Source organism: Bos javanicus, chromosome 14 (genome assembly GCF_032452875.1).
Source record: "Bos javanicus breed banteng chromosome 14, ARS-OSU_banteng_1.0, whole genome shotgun sequence".
NCBI classification, from domain to species: domain Eukaryota; kingdom Metazoa; phylum Chordata; class Mammalia; order Artiodactyla; family Bovidae; genus Bos; species Bos javanicus.
In genome coordinates, this window is record NC_083881.1 from 32,126,274 (window position 1) to 32,150,453 (window position 24,180).

At 41.7% G+C, this 24,180-nt stretch overlaps 1 protein-coding gene across 2 annotated transcripts in view; it reads left to right on the forward strand.

Moving 5' to 3' along the window:
• The first annotated feature begins 4,852 nt into the window (after nt 1–4,852).
• Nucleotides 4,853–24,180, forward strand: part of PREX2 (phosphatidylinositol-3,4,5-trisphosphate dependent Rac exchange factor 2) — a 301,596-nt gene continuing 282,268 nt past the window's right edge. For both annotated transcript variants that reach the window (XM_061438929.1, XM_061438928.1), the window contains exon 1: nt 4,853–5,010. In XM_061438929.1, coding sequence (XP_061294913.1) covers nt 4,870–5,010 — 141 coding nt within the window. In that variant the 5' untranslated portion in view covers nt 4,853–4,869. The remainder of the gene's footprint in view (nt 5,011–24,180) is intronic.

A 24,180-nucleotide genomic window follows, 5' to 3' on the forward strand; every position in this document is an offset into this window, starting at 1 on the left:
GGTCCCATTTGTTTATTTTTGCTTTTATTTCCACAGTCATCAAGACAGTATGGTACTGGCACAAAGACAGAAATATAGATCAATGGAACAAAATAGAAAGCCCAGAGATAAATCCATGCACCTATGGATACCTCATCTTTGACAAAGGAGGCAAGAATACACAATGGAGAAAAGATAATCTCTTTAACAAGTGGTGCTAGGAAAACTGGTCAACCACTTGTAAAAGAATGAACTAGAACACTTTCTAACACCATACACAAAAATAAACTCAAAATGGATTAAAGACCTAAACGTAAGACCAGAAACTATTAAACTCCTAGAGGAAAACATAGGCAAAACAGTCTCCGACATAAACCACAGCAGGAACATCTATGACCCACCTCCCAGAATATTGGAAATAAGATTTTTTTTTAATGTGGATCATTTTTAAAGTCTTTATTGAATTTTTTATAACATTGCTTCTGTTTTTTGTTTTGGTTTTGTGGCCACAAGGCACATGGGATCTTAGTACCCTGACCAGGGATGGAACCCACACCCTCTGCACTGGGAGGCGAAGTCTTAACTATTGGACTGCCAGGGGAGTCCATGGGCAGGATTTTTTAAAGGAAGTCAGGATAGCAGGCAGATAGTACTCTCTAACAATGATCTCATTTGGAGACCAATCATAGAAACTAGTTGCTCATTTTCTGAGGACAGCTGTAGATTCAGTTCAGTTCAGTCTCTCAGTCATGTCCAACTCTGCGACCTCATGAACCACAGCACGCCAGGCCTCCCTGTCCATCACCAACTCCCAGAGTTCACCCAAAACCATGTCCATTGAGTCGGTGATGCCATCCAAACATCTCATCCTCTGTCGTCCCCTTCCTCCTGCCTTCAATCTTTCCAAGCATCAGGGTCTTTTCAAATGAATCAGCTCTCTGCATCAGGTGGCCAAAGTATTGGAGTTTCAGCTTTAGCATCAGTCCTACGAATGAACACCCAGGACTGATCTCCTTTAGGATGAACTGGTTGGATCTCCTTGCAGTCCAAGGGACTCTCAAGAGTCTTCTCCAACACCACAGTTCAAAAGCATCAATTCTTCGGCGCTCAGCCTTCTTCACAGTCCAACTCTCACATCCATACATGACCACTGGAAAAACCATAGCCTTGACTAGATGGACTTTTGTTGACAAAGCAATGTCTCTGCTTTTCAATATGCTCTCTAGGTTGGTCATAACTTTCCTTCTAAGGAGTAAGTATCTTTTAAATTCATGGCTACAATCAGCATCTGCAGTGATTTTGGAGCCCCAAAAAATAAAGTCAGCCACTGTTTCCACTGTTTCCCCATCTAATTGCCATGAAGTGATGGGACCAGATGCCATGAACTTAGTTTTCTGAATGCTGAGCTTTAAGCCAACTTTTTCACTCTCCTTTTTCACTTTCATCAAGAGGCTCTTTGGTTCTTTTTCACTTTCTGCCATAAAGGGTGGTGTCATCTGCATATCTGAGGTTATTGGTATTTCTCCTGGCAATCTTGATTCCAGCTTGTGCTTCCTCCAGCCCAGAGTTTCTCATGATGTACTCTGCATAGTCAAGGCTATGGTTTTTCCAGTGGTCATGTATGGATGTGAGAGTTGGACTGTGAAGAAAGCTGAGCACCGAAGAATTGATGCTTTTGAACTGTGGTGTTAGAGAAGACTCTTGAGAGTCCCTTGGACTGCAAGGAGATCCAACCAGTTCATCCTAAAGGAGATCAGTCCTGGGTGTTCATTGGAAGGACTAATGCTGAATCTGAAACTCTAGTACTTCGGCCACCTCATGCGAAGAGTTGACTCATTGGAAAAGACTCTGATGCTGGGAGGGATTGGGGGCAGGAGGAAAAGGGGACGACAGAGGATGAGATGGTTGGATGGCATCACCGACTTGATGGACATGAGTTTGAGTAAACTCCGGGAGTTGGTGATGGACAGGAAGGCCTGGCGTGCTGCGATTCATGGGGTCACAAAGAGTTGGACATGACTGAGCGACTGAAATGAATTGAACTGAAGAAGTTTCAATTTAACATGATTGCAAGGCAATCAAGCAATTTTTCCTTTTTTTTTTTTTTCAGTGCTGTTATCTTTTACTGAACTTCAGCATCAAATCTGATCTATTACTTTACCTTGGCCGATACCAGTATTGAAAGAGCAAGGAAGCTAAAATAATCTCTGCCTGAAATATGACCAGGGAAATGCTCTTCTTGCAAAGAGATGGCCTTGGATTTTCTGTCTTTCAGTCCAGGAGTTGTCCTGCTCTGGGTCCGACCAAAAGAAGGCAGGCTTTGACTCTTTGAACCACACCAATTCATGCATATGAAATAAATGTCATGGCTGAGCTAATTTATACTCAACCTCTTTTCTCGATCCTATTTTCTACCATCTCCTTTTTATGGGATGCTTCAACCTCATTAGTATTTCAGGGAAAAGCTGGACCCTGTCCATCATCTTGGTTGTTGCTCTTCTTTTCCTGGCAAACAGTGCTCAGAGTTTCAATAGAGGAAGCAGGGAAGGATACAACACATTCAGAGTTTGTGAAAGACCTTATTTACCATCAAAGTGAAGGTTTCCAGATACTCCAACTCTGTTTTCTTATGCTCTTAAGTCTTTGATGAGGAATTAAGAACTCCAGCCAGGGCTACAGAAGACGGATGTGCCTGGCAGAAGGCACTACATGGTGTCCTGAAGCTGTTCATTAATTGTAAACGATGTTACGGAGTGAGCAGAAACTATTAGAAATTATCTTAATTTCTACATGAGCACTCCTGAGAGAAATCCGAATCTGCACATTTAAATGACTGTTTTCTTGCTAGATTCCATTGCCTTTTTGGCAACACATTCTTTTATGGGTTTTGTACAGACCTTTTCTGATGGAAGAAAATTGCATACCCAGTTCTTCAATTGGGGACAGTTGGTAAGAAAGAAATATTATTTTATCTAGATGAACACCTGATGGAAAGTATTATTTATTTACTTACTTTTTACGTTAGAGAAGGCTCCTTACTGGGGAGGAGGAAATGCATTCATTCTTTGCTGCTTGGAGTACATTGTGAAAAGGTTCAATCCTGTTTGATTTTCCCATTCATTATGGGGTGTGCGTTTCCTAAGTCTTCCGCTCCGTTTCTTTTGTTTATTGTTTACCAGGCACTGTGGGGTCTGCTCTTTAATGTGCCTGGTCCTTTGTTCTTCTGCCATAGGGTGTGAAGATATTTACTTACTTGTCCTCTGCTCTAAACAGCCGTGTGCAAAAGAAAGAGGAAAATTGCATCTTGTCCATCAGCTCCTCATACATCATTCAAAAACTGTGCCCTTAGTATGAAAAGTACAATCCCTCTAGATTTCATTACAGAGGGGTATAGTGATTCATCACAAACCATGCATTGAAAAGACATCATCTGGAAACATGATAATTATTTTAACGTAAATAATTGGAAAGTCATCTTAATTTTTTGTTTCGATAATGCTTTCAACTGTTGGAACAAATGAACATGCCACTTTCTTGCATCAAAACCATTCGCTCTGTGGTTTCTTTAAATAACACTAGGGTGAACTAAAGTTGTTCAAAGTGGGAAAAAATGACTCTGAAAGATATACATGGATAGTATCAAGACCAAAAATACATATGGATCGTTTGGTTGCTTGTTAAATTAATTGCTCATTAGGACCTGGCTCTGGCTCTAAATGAGAAAATGCAATAAACAGGAACATTAAAATCAGGACAGGCTTTGTGGTTCTGTCCAGTTTCAAATCTTAAGAACCTATGTCTACATCTGTACCTACATTTATGGATCTGTAACTATGTCTGTATATCTTTTGATGAGCAGTCAGTAACAGCTTTATCTTTTCAATTAGTGACACTGTCATAAATCATAGCAACTCAGAAACAAAACTGGCACAAATATTCTTGCCTCTGGTTGAATTTACAGTCTCTCTTCATGCTGAAAAAGAGTTATAGACATGAAAAAGCTCTCCCTCCAAAACAGTACCGTGCAAGGATGATACTTATTGTATCTGGAGTTTATTGTATGGGCCAGGCTGTCACTTTCCCATAGCGTCTTCATTTATTATGCTAATTAACTTCCCCAGTGCAGGCATGAGGGTATCCGCCTGGTGAAATAGTCTCTGTTGGGGGGGGTGGGGCGGGGCGGTTGAAAGCAAACCTGTTTTGTGCCCGAATAAAAACCCCATCAATGTGTTTCTTTTCAAAGACGGGAGGGTCAATACCATGGTTGTTTTTGTTCCCATCCAGTTATGTAACCGTGGGGACTTGTTTCTTTGCTTTCAGGATTTGTACAAAACACATTAACGCTAAACAATAGGCGCGAGTCAGGGGAGCAAACCCTCGAGCTGTGTCTTGGAGCCGTCCTCCTGGGTTTGGGAACCTCCAATGAGTTCCATCTCCAGTGCTGACTGTGCGTGTGAGTGTGTGTGTGTGTGTGTGAGCGCGTGTGTGTGTGTTTAGTTAGCTGGCACGCAACACACTTCCCCAGGGTTGTGCTTCCTTTTTCCTGAGATTTGGCGAAGGGTAAAGGGTCGGAGTCACAAGGATACAAAGCATTTGATTAATGTCCAAGTCACCGCCAGGGCTGCCTGAGCCGCCTTCCCTCCAGCCCGGGCCGTGTGAGGCCAGAGCCGTGCGGGGCGCGGCGCGCATGTCCCCGGGTCCCCCGGGAGCGGCCTCTGTCTAGCTCCCCCGGCCTCCCGCGCCCGGCGCCCCCTCCTTCTCCCCGCGCCCCCCGCCTCTCCGCGGCACGTAAAGTCGCCAGTCCCACAGCGGACCCGGTGGAGGCGGCCACTTTCTCCGGCGGGCGCGCGGGACCGGGGGCAGCGGCGGGCGCGCGGCCGGGCGCCCACCATGAGCGACGAGGGTCGCGGGGACGGGCGCGCCGAGAGCGCCCGGGACCTGGAGAAGCAGCTCCGGCTGCGCGTGTGCGTGCTCAGCGAGCTGCAGAAGACCGAGCGCGACTACGTGGGCACGCTGGAGTTCCTGGTGTCGGTGAGCGGCGCGCGCGCGGGCGGCATTGTCTGTAGGCACCTGGGTACCCGTCCGGGCGTCGCGGGCGCCCCAGTGTGCGCGTCCACGCTGGGGCCCCCGGCGGGGCCATGCTGCATGCCTCCAGACGCGCCAGGGCCAAAAGTTAGCTCGCGTGGGAGAAGGTTATTGTTCGGGGAATCTCTGCTGATCCATTTCTCCTCTCTCATCTCTACCCCTTCCCTGGTCTGCTCGAGTGCGTTGTGATTTTTTTTTTCCCCCTTCTCTTCCTCTCTGGGGTGATTTTGGGTTTTGTTTGAAGAGTCTTGGCTAGGTGATTCAAGTCCAGCTGCTGCGTTCATGTACATTTCGTTTTTGTTTGTTTTTAATCCTTGATTCTTATGGAACTTGAGTTCATTTTTCAGGTTACACGGCAGTGAAGTCTCTTTAGTTATAATAATCCATGGTGGTGGGAGGGCGGGGCGGGAGGGCGCACAGAGAGCAGCGGGGTTGTGATCTCCAGCAGCTGTGGGATATTAAAGCCACAGGAACTGCTCACCGCCATCCTAGTCCTCCTATCTCCTCCCTCCATCCCCCAACCCAGGGTTTAAATCCCCACCCCCGTGGGTTCAGCTCTTGGGTCCCATGTTCGCACTGAGCCCAGAGAAGCGGTGTAATAAATCTCCCATCCAGCGACTTCAGGATTTCTTGAAACTGGCAGGAACTTTGTTTCGGAGTTTTAGCTTGACTCATTGGAAGTGTGCTCTGAAAATGTTTCATTCATTTTAAAGCCAGGAGGGGCAAAACTCAGTGAAAGAAACTTTTTAGACATCACCCAGAAGCTGAATATTTTTCTGTTCGCTGCTGCAGAGACAGAATTTGAGGGTTGGCTCCTCTCCACCGAGACGCGCAGGAGAGCATCATTCAGACACAGAGGACCTTTAGCCTTTGCGAAAATCTCCCTCAAATCTTCTAACCTCCTTTTTCCACCACCCTATTCCATTCCTCTTTGGTCTGCAAAGGCCAAACTTCCTGCGCAGTGTTCTGAGAGAGGTACACTATCTGCTGATAATCGTTGATAGTGCAAATTCAGTTCTTGGGGTGAGACGCACTGACTGGCTTCTGGTTCACTTCTCAAATTAAAATCGATATACTTGAGCCCCCAGGGGCCGCATTCTTTGGAAAAGTGTGGGTATTTGCAAATATACTGGTAATTGGTGGTAAGTAGGATTGTTGTACACTTCCATGCATCAATGTCAAAAAAGAATGTTTTTAAAGCAAATTTGATTTTTCATAGCTTCAGATTTGACTTTCATGAAACTTTGTTGGCAAACAAGTTCTTTGACTTTCGAAGAATCTGAGTAACTTTTCAAGTTGCATTAGGAACTTCTTTCTGGAGGTATAGGGGAATAGTATTGAGCAAAAGACTTCTAGTTTACAAAAATAGCTAACCTAACCTACCTTAAAAACCAATGTGTTGATTTTTATTTAAAATATCAGTTTTTCCTCTAATCTTAACATCTGATTACTTAAAATGATAATATAATTCTATGTAGAGAGGTAAGAAATTATGGGAGGTATAAAAGAGATTGCATTTTACTGTTAGTAGATCATTTTATGATTCATTCTTCTTATCTCATTTATAAATTATGAGCTCTTCCATTTTTCCTTTTCTTTATTTGCTATTTTCATGTACATGTTCACACACACACCAACACTAATTGGCCCAAAAGTCTGCCTAAACAAAAGTTTACTCTGACTTCCTTTTGGTTTTATAAACATTGAAAGTTTAAGATCTACCTATAATAGATCATTAGATTTTCTTTTGGGGATATTATTTGTAGCAGCATTTACTTGTCATTTGTTTTATATGGTTACTTTCAGTTGATTAGCCAATCTAGTTTTAATTTTATCCTAATTGATACACACCAAGAGCTTTAAAAATATTCAAACCCTTTGGCCTGGTAATTCCTGTTCTAGGAATCCATCCTTAGGGAATGGTCAGAAATACAGACAAACAAAAGAAGTTTTTTTTTTTTTTTCTTTAAATAGATGTAGTATTAAATAAGTGCAGTGGTAAATTTGTTGCAAAAATTTGATAATGAATTCCCAATTCAAATTTAAATATTTGTTAGATTAGTCATTGTATTTTATTTCTCTCAATACTTCAGCCCATCAGCACGGGTGAGGGTAATTCTGATCTTTATTACAGAGACGAAAAATGTATTTTTAGTTTTCCTGAGAACATATTTTTACTTACACAGCCTTAAAGGAGCAAGCAAATTGTGTTATTTCTCTGGATCAAGTGATCATATGGCCTGAAGGGAAACTTTTTTTTAATAAGATGGTTTCTCTTCTTATTTCCCACCTTTGGCCTTTTAAGGAGAGAGCACCTCCCCCCTCCCCCACCTTCTCCCCATTACTTCTTCCCACACCCATATAGTCCGTGAACATTGCCTTTTTCATCCTCCGGTTTTATCAGTCTGTATGATCTATATGCACCTTCTCTCCAGTAGCCACCCAGGCACACACTTCTTGACTGAACAAGGCTCTGACCTTGAAGCTTGCTGCTGTCATTTGAATGGCGCACTCTTCCCATGGGTTGCTTCAGGCCTCTTCTTCTGCTCCTCCCTAACCCTTAGCAACCTGCTGGCTTCCTGCTAGGCTTTCAAGACTCTTCATCTCCTTCAGTAAAACTTTTATGACTCCATCCCTCCATCTTTCCCGGGCTAGAGTGCTCTCAGTTCAGTATCCGCTCTTCTCTGTAGTCAGTTGTTCCTTGGAGCCAGAGCAAGCTTGGGCAGATATCTGACTAGATTTGTCTCATTCTTCTAGAATGCAAGCTTCTTGGGGACAGGGCCACATTTTACTCACTTCTGTTTCCCTAGACTTTCGTGCAATACTTGTGACATCATAAGTACTCAATAAACGCTTACTGCACGAATGAACAGATGAATTCACGAATTTATCTTCTAAACCTCCTGCCCCATTTTTAAGGACAGTTCCTCAGTTCAGTTCAGTTCAGTTGCTCAGTCGTGTCCGACTCTTTGCGACGCCATGAATTGCAGCACGCCAGGCCTCCCTGTCCATCACCAATTCCCAGAGTTCACTCAGACTCACGTCTATCGAGTTGGTGATGCCATCCAGCCATCTCATCCTCTGTCATCCCCTTCTCCTCCTGCCCCCAATCCCTCCCAGCATCAGAGTCTTTTCCAGTGAGTCAACTCTTTGCATGAGGTGGCCAAAGTATTGGAGTTTCAGCTTTCGCATCATTCCTTCCAAAGAACACCCAGGACTGATCTCCTTTAGAATGGACTGGTTGGATCTCCTTGCAGTCCAAGGGACTCTCAAGAGTCTTCTCCAACACCACAATTCAAAAGCATCAATTCTTTGGCACTCAGCCTTCTTCACAGTCCAGCTCTCATATCCATACATGACTACTGGAAAAACCATAGCCTTGACTAGATGGACCTTTGTTGGCAAAGTAATGTCTCTGCTTTTGAATATGCTATCTAGGTTGGTCATAACTTTCCTTCCAAGGAGTAAGTGTCTTTTAATTTCATGGCTGCAATCAACATCTGCAGTGATTTTGGAGCCCCCAAAAGTAAAGTCTGATGCTGTTTCCATTGTGTCCCCATCTATTTCCCTTGAAGTGATGGGACCAGATGCCATGATCTTCGTTTTCTGAATGTTGAGCTTTAAGCCAACTTTTTCACTCTCCTCTTTCACTTTCATCAAGAGGCTTTTTAGATCCTCTTTACTTTCTGCCATAAGGGTGGTGTCATCTGCATATCTGAGGTTATTGATATTTTTCCCGGCAATCTTGATTCCAGCTTGTGCTTCTTCCAGCCCAGTGTTTCTCATGATGTACTCTGCATATAAGTTAAATAAGCAGGGTGACAATATACAGCCTTGATGTACTCCTTTTCGTATTTGGAACCAGTCTGTTCCATGTCCAGTTCTAACTGTTGCTTCCTGACCTGCATACAGGTTTCTCAAGAGGCAGGTCAGGTGGTCTGGTATTCCCATCTCTTTCAGAATTTTCCACAGTTTATTGTGATCCACACAGTCAAAGGCTTTGGCATAGTCAAAGCAGAAATAGATGTTTTTCTGGAACTCTCTTGCTTTTTCTATGATCCAGCGGATGTTGGCAATTTTATCTCTTGTTCCTCTGCCTTTTCTAAACCCAGCTTGAACATCTCCTCAATCATCCTTAAATTCCTAATTTTTTTTTCCATTTGGTCTGTATAGATAGTGGAAGTTAAGTTTCACTCAGGCACATATGTGTTATGTAAGAAGAAGCTTTAAGAAAAAATGTAGCTTCTGCATTTAAAAGTGCAACTATTTAAATCAGGTATCAAGGTATTAAGGACATTGTAGCATTGTTATTTAAATCCATTGTAGTCTAAATTTTCATTTGGGTCCTTGGATAGATTATATTATTGGAATTGATTATTTTTAGGTCTTAGGTAAAATGGTAGAGAGTGACAATTTGTTTGAACTTCTGTTCTTGTTTTGCTTGGGAAATGAAATTCTAGGCTTCATTAGGAATACTCTAAAACATTTCTTTTCTAAAAGAAAATGCTTTTATAGACCTAATATCCAGTGTTTGATATCCAGAGTCTGGACAATAGTAGGTTATAACTGGTTTCCTGGAGAAAGGACAGACCAGGGTCGATTTCAAGGGTGTGTCTTATACGGTCGCACAGGGCTGCCAAGTCTGAAGGACCTCAAGCTTAGTTTGATGCTGTGCCATCAATGATTGAAATTCTTACTAATTTTATCTAGGAAGTTGTGCTTTGCATGTGAAGTCCAGTGGGACGATGGGATGTGAACAGAACAGATACACGAAAGAAAAAATACAGCTTCAGACTTCAATAAAACTTTTTAAACAAAGTTTTCTTTATTTATTTATGGGTGTTCATTGCTGCTTGGGCTTTCCTCTAGTTTCAGAGAGTGGAAGCTACTCTCCAGTTGTGGTGTGAGGGCTTCTCACTGCGGTGGCCTCTCTTGTTGCAGAGCATGGGCTCTAGGGCATGGAGGCTTCAGTAGTTGCGACTTCTGGGCTCTTGAGCACAGGCTCCGTAGTTGTGGCCCAGGGGCTTAGTTGCTCCAGGGCATGTGGGATCTCCCCAGGCCAGGCATGAACCCCAGTCTCCTTCATTAGTAGGTGGATTCTTTACCACTGAGCCACCAGGGAAACCCTTCAGTACCCTTAATAGCACTTTTTTTTCTTTCCTTTTGAATGAAAGGCCTCACGTTTGAATTTTGCACTGGGCCTGGAAAATTGTGTCGACACGTTTCACTGTGGCAGGTGGCGTTGAGGCAGGGTGATCATATAGTTTTCATTTAAACTGGGACACTTCCAAGGATGCAGGGGCCTGCTAGTAATAATTATGCAGGGAAGCAGGTGTACACTGGGATTGTACCTGGCTAATCAGAAAGCACAGTTATTCCCCATTGTTGGAACATTAAGACACAGACTTTGAGTTCAGCTGTATATCTTTTCATAAACAAAAGATTCTGAAATTTGTTACCTGTCTAGGCTTTGCCCTCAGATACCCCAGAATCTGAGTCCTATCTCTCATTGCTATATAGAGCCACAGATTTTGGTCAAGGTGAGTGTCTGATCTGTGTGTCTGTTATATTCTCCTCTGCCCTTTTTCTGTGTCTCTGAGTCTCTGCTTCCTCTTTCTCTGTGTTTCCCTTTGGTCAGTTTGGTCCTTCCCATGGTAATCTTGACTTTAAGACAGTGACAGGTTGCAGTCTATGTAACAACAGTCAGAGTTAGTATGGTGCTTTACAGTTTATACTGAGCAACTGTGTATTTCTTATCTGATTTGGCTTATTATATGTGAATCTCTTGTGCTCAGTTGTGTCCTACTCTTTGAAACCCCATAGACTGTAGCCTGCCAGGCTCCTCTGTCCATGGAATTTTCCAGGCAAGAATACAGGAGTGGGTTGTCATTTCCTACTCCAGGGGATCTTTCCAAACCAGGATCGAATCTGCATCTTTTGCATCTCCTGCATTGGCAGGCAGATTCTTTACCACTGCACCACCTGGAAAGCCCTTAGCTCTTTGACATGGTGCTCCTGAGAGCTCCAGGCTTCTGGGGTTTGGCTTCAGGAGCCCTTGAAGAGGATCCAGAGAGTTGAATTGTGTGGCTCCAGGCTCTCTACCCTGGGACCTCCTCATGTAGCCCCACTGTCCTCTGATTTGTGCTTTTGCTAAAGCAATTAGAAAAACACCTCATCTGGGTGGTAAACTCTGAGAGAGTAGAGATGGCACCTTTACTTCCTCAGTATGCTTTACTTGAGCTCATCATGGTGCTTTGTAAACAGCAAGTACTCAAGAAAACAAATAGACAGATGAAGCAAAAGCAAACAAAATGGTTTGAATTGGGTTTCAGTCATGATGCAGCATTTTGAGGTAAAGATAAATTGATTCAATACATGTTTTGCATGGACCTGTGTGCCCCTCAGCATTATACATTGCAGGCTGAACCCTCAGTATTCAAATAATCACAGTGCCATCTGGGAGCTTAAGTGATAGAGTAATAAGCCAAGTGGCAGGTAGGCACAAGGGACTCCCTCAGTCTGGGGTCAGGGGAAGGGTGGGTAAGAGGTGATAATAGAGCTGGCTCCTGAAGGATGAGGAGGAACGTGCCAGACTTGGAAGAAATTTATCCCTCCTGAAATAGTAAAACACATTGAGGGTGACCATGGTATGGCAGGCAGCAGGTGGTGCTGGCATGGCTTGGCATGCTCCAGTGCTAAAAGATTCTTAATTAATGGGGATAAACAGTCCTGTGTGCTTTTTGAGTATTGGGAAGAGATGAGATATGTTCAGACCAGTTTGAGAAGGGTTCCATTCTTAAGAATTATGACTTCAGTTAAAGACAGTGAGAAGTCATTGTGTGGGACTTGCCCCCTTATTAATAATAAGTCCAGGGCCTCCAAGGTTGGCACTGGGAAGGGGTCGCTTGTGGGAAGAAGTTTCCAGGCCAAGATTCCCTGAATCTATGTCTTTGAATTTGGCCTTGGGACCCCTTCCTCTTGTTCTTTATTTCTGCCACCTCCCTGGCTCTCTGGCTCCCCTCGTGGCTCAGATGGTAAAGAATCTGCCTGCAATCCAGGAGACCTGGGGTCGACCCCTGGGTAGGGAGGATCTCCAAGAGAAGGAAATGGCAACCAACTCTAGTATTTTTGCCTGGAGAATCCCATGGACAGAGGAGCCTGGCAGGCTATCGTCCATGGGGTCGTAAAGAGTCTGACATGACTGAGCGACTAACACACTGTTTCTTTGTCTGTTCACACAAGAATGCAGAGAAGGTGTTTCCTTGCTCCTCTTAATCTGGGACAGTTTATAAACTTCCAAAAGTTGTTACTGTTTACTGAGGGAGTGCACAGACCAGTAATCCCGGAAACGACACAAAACATAAATATAGTCTAGCTTGTGTAACACAGATTTCTGCTCCTACCAAAGTGATCTTGCTCTCCAGGTCTGCAGACCCTGCCCTATTTTCATCCTAAACCTTAAGACAGCTCCTGTTGATCATCCTGACTGGACCCTACTCCCAGGCTGGCTTGACTGAGTTCTTTTTTGCGAGTCGTTAGACTGAAGGTGTATTCTCGAGAATGACATCAGGAAATAGCTTTTAAGCTGTCCTGACTATTTACGGTAATTACAGTAGGAAACATACCATGAATTAAATGGGGCTTTTGCATAGTTCTGATATTTGGAGTGTTAATCATGTGACCAGAACTGACTTGCTGTCTAGGGGGATGTGGAGAGGAATGTGTCTTTAGTCTTAAGGCTTCATCTGCATGACTGTGCTGTATTATAATTTGATAACGTTGATATGAGTAGGCTTAATTGAGATTAGTTTTGTTTCTTAGCAAGAGAATTCTATCAACAGAGTTGAGGAACGAAGATTGAAATCTGGTTACCTGTTAGGAGTTTCAAACATTTCACTGGTCCAGGTAAGAACTGAGGAATGTCTGATCTAAGGTAGAAACAATGATGAAGATAAAAAAAACTAAACCCAAACAAAACTCTTAAAAAAAAAAAGTCAACCCACAAAACATCAAAACACCCAACAACCATGAGACATTTCTTGGGTAGAACCATTAGCATTTATGTTCACTCAGAAGTGGAAGCTTAAGTAGAATGGAGAATATTAGAATGGTTTCTAGTTTGAAGACAGGATGGGGAGGGTCATTAACTCGAAATGAAGTGCAAGAGGCAGAATGGCGTGGGGAGGAGGAGAAAAGTGAATTTGGTTTTCAACTTGCTGAGTTCAAAGTCTGCTATGATTTTTGAAGATTAGAATGTGGAAGACATGGAGAAAGTAACTACTCATGTATGTTGGAGCCATCAGGGTAGATGTGATGACAAAGGGGAAGCAATTCAAGGAAGAAAACATCCTAACCAAGAATAGGATGTAGAGTGCACTGGTGTCTTGGACTGAGTTGTCAAGGGTTGAAACAAAGAACTGGGGTCAAGTGATCTCTTGAAAGCCAAGGAAAGATCTAGCTCCCAGAAGAAAAGTTCCTTTCAACTCTCAGAGCTTTTCAGAAGTAGGTTGTGTGAAGACTGAAGAGACAACTGGATTTGGCAATTAAAACGGCACTGAAGTTTTGGCTTCAGGAACATGCATGAGCAGAAGCCTAAGAAGGAGCTGGAAGACGTGATCTGAGTGGAAGCCGAGGAGATGAAGATGGATGGAAAAGCTATTCAAGAGGCTGGTAGTAAATGCAAAGAGAGAAACAGGTTATAAACATTAAGGTATGTCTAGGGATGTTTGAGGGAGATGAGTATAGCTGAGGAGATGGAGATGATAGATAAAAAAAGGGAACTGAAGCAGCTTCAGCAGAGCATCATGGAAGTCAAATGCATCACTTGGTAAATCAAGAGCCACCAAGGAGCTGGGAGGCAAGGAAGGCACTTGGCAAAATTTTCCGAGCCATCCTGCCATGGAACATACCCACAGCAAAACGTCATGATAGAGTCTAAACTTTTTTAAAACTCTTGCATGTTTTAAAATTCCGGAACTGCTGGGACACACCCTTTGCATCTCTCTGTGACCACTTGCCAGCAGCTCTGCCTCCTGCATGGGGACAGTGGGGTGAAGTGCATGGTGCAGACCATGGGTTTAGAGGCCCAGTAACCTTGGTTAAAGTCTTGGTACTGAAATGTACAAACAGTGTGATGTTGGCAACTTACATAGCCTCTTTATGCCTCCTTGCATATCTGGAAAACATAGTCAATACTGTCTCACAGGGCTGGCCTAAAATTTAAATCAACTTCTGTAGGTGAAGTGTGACTTTTTAAAATGCAACATACAAAGTTAGAAGTCAGAAGAGGGAAGTAGCTTGCATTAATTTATTATTATATCTATTATGATTAGGTTCAAATCTTGAAAATAATGACATAGTCATTTTTAAAAATCATGATATAAACGATGTACAGTTTATGCATTACATTTAATGCACATTGCAGTCATTGCTCACACTTTTAAATAAGAAACGCTGGTTTACCTGACAACATTTTTGTCAGATTACATTTTTCCCCAGTACTTGTCTTTTGAGTGTTTTTTTTTTTTAACTCTGCATTTGTGCATGCTAAGTCTCTTCAGTCATGTCCAACTCTTTGCGACCCCATGGACTGTAGCCTGCCAGGCTTCTCTGTCCCTGGGATTCTCCAGGCAAGAATACTGGAGTGGGTTGCCATTTCCTACTCCAGGGGATCTTCCCCACCCAGGGATTGAACCCAAGTCTCCTAAGTCGTCTGCATTGGTAGGTGGATTCTTTACCACTAGTGCCACCTGGGAAGCCCTTTTTACTCTATACCTGGCATTATATTTTAAAATATAATTTAATACCAAATTAAATTGTTATGCTTGAGTGTTAGGTATAATTGATTTGACCTAAAGATAATTGTTTTTGTTTTTTATTAGGTATTTAAAGTCTTATAATATTTATTTTTCATAATAGATGCATTTTTATTATTCTCAACTTAGTAAATGTTTCTTTTCTTGAAAGTGTGGTTGGGTCACTTTACCAGTAGTTTTGAGTATAATCATTCAAATCTTGACACATCTAATAAAAACTTTGTTTTCTAATTTTTCCCCATTCTCATGAACTATTGCATTTGATCCATGAGTTCATTGATTGCAATTTTTAATACAATTGATACCTTAAGTTGAGGTTCTGATACTTAAATACTTTTAGTTACTGTGAATGATTTCAGACTTTGAATCTTTGAATAATTTTTTTTTAAATTCTAGCTTTGCCATATTGCTAAGTATAGTGTACAAAAAAAGACCTGTTTCATTGGAGAATATCTAAGCCAAGGACATTATGTTCTAAATACATATTTTCCATGAAAAGACAGGCCCTTCATTTGAAAAGGTTAAATGGTATAATACTTAAGAAATGACCCCAGCTGGTTAAATTTAGAATACTGATATGAAACTATTTTCTGGGTTTATAGCAAAAATCTAGCAGTGTAGAATATGAATGGGTAAGCATTTTAATTCACTTCAAAGCTTCATTTCTCTGAGAAAGTCAAATAAGGGTTGATATCTCTGTTTGACTTTGCTTTGCCACTTTTGTGATTTTAATGATCTATTTAAGTTGTCTTCTTGCCAGGAAGAGAAGCTTTATAGACGGTGACACATTTTCAGCGGTTGTGCAAGAAGCGCTGTTTGCCTTTGATGCCTTGTAATGTCTCAACTTGGCCTTGGTTTCTTGCTCCCTTGGATTATAGTTTTTTCTTATTTGAGACTATTGCCCCAAAGAAAGAAACAGGATTCCAAAAATGGCATCTCCTATTCCAAAGTTTTATTCCTGTCAGTAGTACTAGAGGATGAGCTGTGAAAAGACATTATTTTACCTAAATGTAATAACTCACTATTTTCCCAGAGGTGAAATTAGGAGAGTTAAGGGGAATTCCATTTTTTACAGTGTATATCCATGCCACGTTTGACTTTATATAATTGTAATATATATAGAAATATATTTTATTTATAGATTTTACATCTCCACATTTTCTGGAATATTCTAGATATACTTTTTTCTCAATTTTTCGTGTCTCTGTTAATAATGAGATCCCTGGCAGAGACTTCCCCTTCTCCCTGGCTGGTATGAGGTTGTGATAGTAGATGATGGGACAGCCATTTTTGACCATGAACTAGAAGTCATATGTTGAGGATGACGAGGAACAAATAAAGATGAGTCCATTTCTTTATTAAAGAAGTCTACCTAGATGTCCATCAGCAGATGAATGGATAAGAAAGCTGTGGTACATATACACAATGGAGTATTACCCAGCCATTAAAAAGAATACATTTGAATCAGTTCTAATGAGGTGGATGAAACTGGAGCCTATTATACAGAGTGAAGTAAGCCAGAAGGAAAAACATAAATACAGTATACTAACGCATATATATGGAATTTAGAAAGATGGTAACGATAACCCTGTATACGAGACAGCAAAAGAGACACTGATGTATAGAACAGTCTTATGGACTCTGTGGGAGAGGGAGAGGGTGGGAAGATTTGGGAGAATGGCATTGAAACCTGTGAAATGTCATGTATGAAACAAGATGCCAGTCCAGGTTCAGTGCACGATGCTGGATGCTTGGGGCTGGTGCGCTGGGACGGCCCAGGGGGATGGTCAGGATGGGGAGCACGTGTATACCTGACACACACAAAAGAAGTCTAACCTGTAGCCTTGGAGAAGGCAATGGCAAGCCACTCCAGTACTCTTGCCTAGAAAATCCCATGGATGGAGGAGCCTGGTGGGCTACAGTCCATGGGGTCGCCACCAGTCGGTCGAGACTGAGTGACTTCACTTTTCACTTTCACGCAATGGAGAAGGAAATGGCAACCCACTCCAGTGTTCTTGCCTGGAGAATCCCAGGGACGGCAGAGCCTGGTGGGCTGCTGTCTATGGGGTTGCAGAGTCGGACATGACTGCAGCGACTTAGCAGCAGCAGCAACAACCCGAAGCCTATCAAAAATGGGCCTGTTAGATAAATTAGTATTTAACTCTGTCCTAAAGTCATTTTTTTTTTGAGATTTCACATTTTGCTTCGAAATTCATATTAATTTATGCAAATTATTAACAAATTGGCAAACTTTAATCTATTTTTTTGCCTTTGTCTTGTCAAGTGGAGTAATCTTAATGTTTAAAGTTCACTTTTAGCTTTTCTTTAATGACTCTTCTGTAGCTCACCAATGATTTCCCTAGACTATGCTAAAACCACACTTTTTTTTTTTTGAAAAGAACGGTCCTTTTTTTTAAACCTGTACTTATAATTATTTTTCCAGAAGACCAGAATTTTTGTGTTTATTATGTATATTTACAAGGATATTTGTTCAGCTGCTTTCTCTGAGGCCAAACAACAGTAGTTTAAACAACACAGAAGGATTGTTTGTGACTATGAAAGCGGTATGTAATCAACATGCCTTTTTTGTATCCTCTCTTGGCGCGCTGTGGTTATTTAATTTTTCAGTACTATTGCCCAACAGTGTCCCGGGAAATGAGCAGCGTCATCGGGTCATTAAGAGACCTCGTGTCCTATCTTACTGCTCCAGCATCCCCTAGGACCATCTACATCAGTCTGTAGGACGGAGAACCAGTATTTAATATAGTTTCTCCAGTGGTTCCAGTGAGCAGAGGATGTTGGAGAACCAACACACGAGGGTTTTGTTTTTGTCCATATGGTTGAAGTTGGCCTACTAGGATCCCTTGCAAGTTCTAGCCTCAGAGGGACTGAGGGTGTGCGACAAGTTCCACACCTCACTTTTGCTCCCATCCTCTTGGCCAGAACTTCATGACAAGGCTGAATCAGCTGCAAGGGAGACTGGGAAATGTATCTAGTTGGGCGGCCATGCATACTGATGAGATGTGGGGAGTTTTATACAGTAAGTCCTCGACATATGAAACTTGAAAGTTACAGACTTTCAAAGATGTGAACACGTGTGCCAGCCTGTCCATGCCAACTGTGGTACTGTACTACTGTGCTTTTCAAGGTACTGTACTGTCAGATGAAAAAGATTTTCTTTATTTTTTGTGTTTGTTTTTTATGTACATATTATTTGTGTGAAAAAGTATTGTAAACCTATTACAGTACAGTACTATGTAGCTGAGAGTATATAGCTGAGAGGTCCCTAGGCTAACTTTGTTGGACAAACCAACAAATTGGACTTAACAAACACACTCTTGGAACAGAACTGGTTCCTATGTAGGGGAATTACTGCACTAAAATTAAGAGGTAGAGAATTAATATTGAGAGGCAGAGTAATATCTGACACCTTTTGGGACCCAGTGATATTAATAATTTAGGCTTGTCCCTCAGAAATCATTTATATTAATTCTTGGATTCCTTTACTGTAAGAACTTATTATACTAAAATACCACTTGAATCATTTCCCTAAAATGATACATTCTTGTCCACATAGAAGTCCATTTCATGTTTCATTTATCTATCCCTTCACAAGTGTTTGTAAGTGTTCCACTAGGTCCTCCCCCCAACACCCCTGTAGTTGGCTTCGACTGCAGGAAGAGTTGGGAGATTTGGATATTTCGTGTAAGTTAAAATTTTTTCTGGTTCCCCTTCCCCCCAAAGAAAGTCCCAGAATACTCTGGAAATCATCATATATTATGTGTTTGTTTTGTGTCAGGCACTGTATATTCCTGTATAACTTGCAACTCACAGCTCCTTTCAAGGATTGTATCCTTACAGCTGTAAAGAATCTGCCTACCAATGCAAGAGACACAAGAGACAAGGGTTCGATCCCTGATTCAGGAAGATCCCCTGGAGGAGGCCATGGCAACCCAATCCAGTTTTCTTGCCTGGGAAATTCCATGGACAGAGGATCCTGGCAGTTCACAGTCCATGGGGTTATAAAAAGTTGGACACAGCTGAACACATGGCACCTGTTAACTCACGCCTGAGGCCACCCTGATGAGTAGGGATTCTGAGTAGATCTGATCCACTGTGTTGGTGATTCTCTGGCCTGGGGATTTCTAGATGGTGGGAACAGTATGATATATCAGGGCTGGGAAAACCAAGGCAGATGTTGGGAGCTGGACACACAACTTGTTGACTCCGGAAGTACACAGCGGCTAAAAGAGAGGACGGAATAGTATCAAGAGCAGGCCAGCAACAGAAGCTCACAGTCAATCCAGGATGGGTCAGAGCCAGGCAAGCACTCAGGAGCCAGAGATTATCCAGAAGTTAGGAGTTTCCCTTACAGAAATGAGGAAATGCAAGTGAACCTTTAAAAAATAGACACCTCTAGTTCTCCCATTGGTAATGTTTATCATCACTAAGACTAGTTTCAGGTTAATTTAATTCCTTCTGGGTCAGTTTGGATCTCTTTGTGCTTGTTTACTTAGCACTTCATAGCAGATTTAAAGCTGTTATATATAATGTTAGTATGCTGCTGCTGCTGCTGCTGCTAAGTCGCTTCAGTCGTGTCCTGACTCTTCGTGACCCCATGGATTGCAGCCTACCAGGCTCCTCCGTCCATGGGATTTTCTAGGCAAGAGTACTGGAGTTGGGTGCCATTGCCTCCTCCAATGTTATATATAGCTCATATTTATTCTATATATGATTAAATCATGAAATGTTTGAGGCAAGTGTTAATTTTACACACATCCCTTCTAGTCTCAAAAATGTATATATACTGCTTTGCATTCAATGGATATTGTATAGATCACGTTGGTAGAACACATTATTGTGATTTAAATACAAATGAAGTGAATCCATAATTAAAATGATCATCATTCCTGGATTGTTTTATTTGCCAAGTCTACTTCAGATGAGGAGGGTAACTGGCCTTCAGGTAGTCAAAGCATGAAGTTTGATAAATGAAATTATTTAGTTATGGGCATTTTCTACCAAGGACAGTCCAGTTCAGTTCAGTCGCTCAGTCGTGTCCAACTCTTTGCGACCCCATGAATCGCAGCACTCAAGGCCTCCCTGTCCATCACCAACTCCTGGAGTTTACCCAAACTCATGTCCATTGAGTTGGTGATGCCATCCAGCCATCTCATCCTCTGTCGTCCCCTTCTCCTCCTGCCCCCAATCCCTCCCAGCATCAGAGTCTTTTCCAATGAGTCAACTCTTCCCATGAGGTGGCCAAAGTATTGGAGTTTCAGCTTTAGCATCAGTCCTTCCAAGGAACACCCAGGACTGGTCTCCTTCAGAATGGACTGGTTGGATCTCCTTGCAGGCCAAGGGACTCTCAAGAGTCTTCTCCAACACCAAAGTTCAAAAGCATCAGTTCTTAGGCACTCAGCTTTCTTCACAGTCCAACTCTCACATCCATACGTGACCACTGGAGGAACCATAGGCCTTGACTAGATGGACCTTTGTTGGCAAAGTAATGTCTCTGCTTTTGAATATGCTATCTAGGTTGGTCATAACTTTCCTTCTAAGGAGTAAGTGTCTTTTAATTTCATGGCTGCAATCACCACCTGCAGTGATTTTGAAGCCCCCAAAAGTAAAGTCTGACACCGTTTCCAAGTGATGGGACCAGATGCCATGATCTTCGTTTTCTGAATGCTGAGCTTTAAGCCAACTTTTTCACTCTCCTCTTTTACTTTAATCAAGAGGCTTTTTAGTTCCTCTTAACTTTCTGCCATAAGGGTGGTGTCATCTGCATATCTGAGATTACTGATATTTCTCCTGGCAATCTTGATTCCAGCTTGTTCTTCTTCCAGCCCAGCATTTCTCATGATGTGCTTTGCACGTAAGTTAAATAAGCAGGGTGACAATATACAGCCTTGACGTACTCCTTTTCCTATTTGGAACCAGTCTGTTGTTCCATGTCCAGTTCTAATTGTTGCTTCCTGACCTGCATATAGGTTTCTCAAGAGGCAGTTAGTACAATCATATAACTGAATAATCTTCGAGTCCAAAAGGGAATCATGCTATGGATGAATGAGTATAGTTTTCAGCTGAAGTATGAGAAGTTGACATTTCTCCTGTATATTTTTCAGTGAGATAATAATCCTCATGTATAAATTGTGCCTTCTCTGTATGGTGAAATTTTTTGAGAATAGCAAATGTTTTCTGAGATTTCTTTTTTTTTTCAGTTTTACTTAGTGTTGACCTAGTTACAAGGAATATGATCAGTTGGACTGTCAGAAATTTGAGAGTTTAGTTGATACTTGAATGAATTGTTCATTTTAAACATACACATTTTTATAGTTGAGGATTTAGGTAAGATTCAACTTTCATGGCATTAGGAAAATATAAGCAAATGTTATAAGAGATCTAGATAGTCAGCCAGAATATTTGAATCAATTTTTGAAAAGAAAAAGTCCGCTAACTAGATTTAAAGAAAAAATATAGCTTTACTATTACTGTATTATATATCCTCTCTAAACATTATTTTCTAGCCTGCCAGAATTCAAAGTTCCAACTCAGTGATATTATAGATTTTTTTCTTTACTATTTTATATCTGTTAAGTGAAATTCACAGTAATTTTTAGAAAAAGGCAGAGCTAAAATAATCTATTAAAAAATGACACACACAAAAACCAATATAAAACAGTATGGAAGTTTCTCAGAAACCTGAAAATGGAACTACTACATGATCCAGAAATTCCACTCCTGGTATGTATCTGAAAAAAAATAAAAACACACTAATTTGAAAAAGTACATACACTCCAGTGTTCATAGCAGCGTTACTTATAATTGCCAACACACAGACACACACACACACACACACACACAATGGACTGTTACTCAGTCATAAAAAATAATTAAATTTTACTGTTTGCAGCAACATGGATGGACTTGGAGGGCGTTATGCCAAGTGAAGTAAGTCAGAGAAAGACGGTATTATATCGTTATATGTGGAATCTAAAAATACCACAAACTAGTGAAAGTAACAAAAAAGAAGCATACTCACAGATAGAACAAATTTTTGGTTACCAGTGGGGAGAGGGAAGGGAGCAGGGGCAGTATAGGGATAGGGGATTAAGAGGTACCAACTATTTGGTAAATATAAGCTACAAGGATATATTGTATAACATAGGAGAACATAGCTAATATTTTATAATATGAAATATAACCTTTAAAAATTGTGAATCACTCTATTGTACACCTGTGACTTACATAATGTCATAACATTATTTTTACTTCAGTAAAAATAATGACATTCAGAATGTTCTAAAAAAGAGAGAATGGGATTGGTGATTTTTTATTCGTTTCTAAAACCAATTTGTTTAATCTCTATAATGTTTATACTACATTAATTATCAATGTAGTATAGTTATATGTCAGGCCAATTTAAATAATACCTCTAATATGATAAGTCTTATGATTTATCCTCTCCAATAATTGTAATATGAGAAAGAGGGATATATGTATACAGATAGCTAATTCGCTTTACTATACAGAAGAAACTAATACAACATTGTAAAGCAATTATACTCCAGTAAAAATTTAAAAAAATAGTCTAGATGTTTTGAGTGTTAATATTCTAGGGCCTGTTTATTGCACACCTACTGTGTGCGAGGCACTGTTCTGGGCTCAGGGGATATATCACTGACAAGAATGAAAAATTTCTGGTTTCACGAGACACTCTACACAGGAGCTACAAGAGAAATGAGTAAAGTGTGTATTAGCTGCTCCAAATGGCAAGGAGAGTGAAAGAAGCAGATGGGGAATCAAAATCTGTGTGTGTTTTGATATTTTATAGAAGATGAAAATGCAGGAATCCACTCCTTTCTGTCCTATTTCTTTCTGTAATTCCCTAAAAATACTTCAAAATAACTTTTATTTTTTTACTGTTAACTCTGATAGACAATATCCAAGAGCAGAGTGTTAATCAGATCCCTAGTTTAACTCCTCAGTATAATTATAATTTAGTGGTGAAATTCAACCCAGTTATACATTTGCCAACAAAAGTCTGTCTAGTCAAGGCTATGGTTTTTCCAGTAGCCATGTATGTATTTGAAAGTTGGACTATAAAGAAAGCTGAGCGCCAAAGAATTGATGCTTTTGAACTGTGGTGTTGGAGAAGACTCTTGAGAGTCCCTAGGACTGCAAGGAGATCCAACCAGTCCATCCTAAAGGAAATCAGCCCTGAATGTTCATTGGAAGGACTGATGCTGAAGCTGAAACTCCGATACTTTGGCCACCTGATGCAAAGAGCTGACTCATTTGAAAAGCCCCTGATGCTGGGAAAGATTGAAGGCGAGAGGAGAAGGGGACGACAGAGGATGAGATGGTTGGATGGCATCGCTGACTCAATGGACATGAGTTTGAGTAAACTCTGGGAGTTGGTGATGGACAGGGAGGCCTGGCGTGCTGCAGTCCATGGGGTTGCAGAGTCGGACATGACTAAGGGACTGAACTGAACTGAACTGATACATTGCTAATAAAGTTAACAGATTCCTGAAAGAGTGGTGACTCAGACATAAGGCTTTAAGTAGTCAGTTCTTTAGCTGTCATTGTTCAATAATCTAACTTTAACAAGCATTTGTTTTTTGGAGTTGCAAACCCCAAATCTGCTCCCTTCATGCCACCAAGAGCTGGTTTTGTGGAGTATTGCTAGTAGGATTTCAGGTCCTGGCAGCGTGGCATCTGGTGAGAACTTCAGCCAATGCTGGGCTTCTCAGCCAGTTCAGTGGTAAAGAATCCTTCCGCCAATGCAGGAGAGACAGGAGACTCCATTCGACCCCTGGATCCAGAAGATGCCCTGGAGAAGGAAATGGCGACCCACTCCAGTATTCTTGCCTGGAAAATTCCATGGATCCAGGAGCCTGGTGGGCTACAGTCCATGAGTTGCAAAGGGCCGGACGTGACTGAGTGACTGCGCATACACAGGTAGCTAAGGTTAGAATTCAGTGTCAGTGGGAACCCAGTGGTGTGTGCCGGGCTCCACTGGCCAAGAAGCTTTGGCCAGAAAGGAAAGTGTCCTTTAGCCCTGGGTGGACTGAGTCATGGGCAAGGGGTTGGAGGATGGAGATCTTGAACCCCCAGCAGGATCTAAAGTTAGTTTTCCAACCCTTTACCGTTGATAACCTCAGATGAGTTACAAGGGAAGGTCGCAGATCCTTTCTATCCATTTTACAGATTTAAGGTCGGTCTTTTCCTGTGAGGGAGGAGGAAGGTAAGGAGTGCACCTTACAAGTCTCGCCCCTCCTTGTTCCAATGGTGTCGT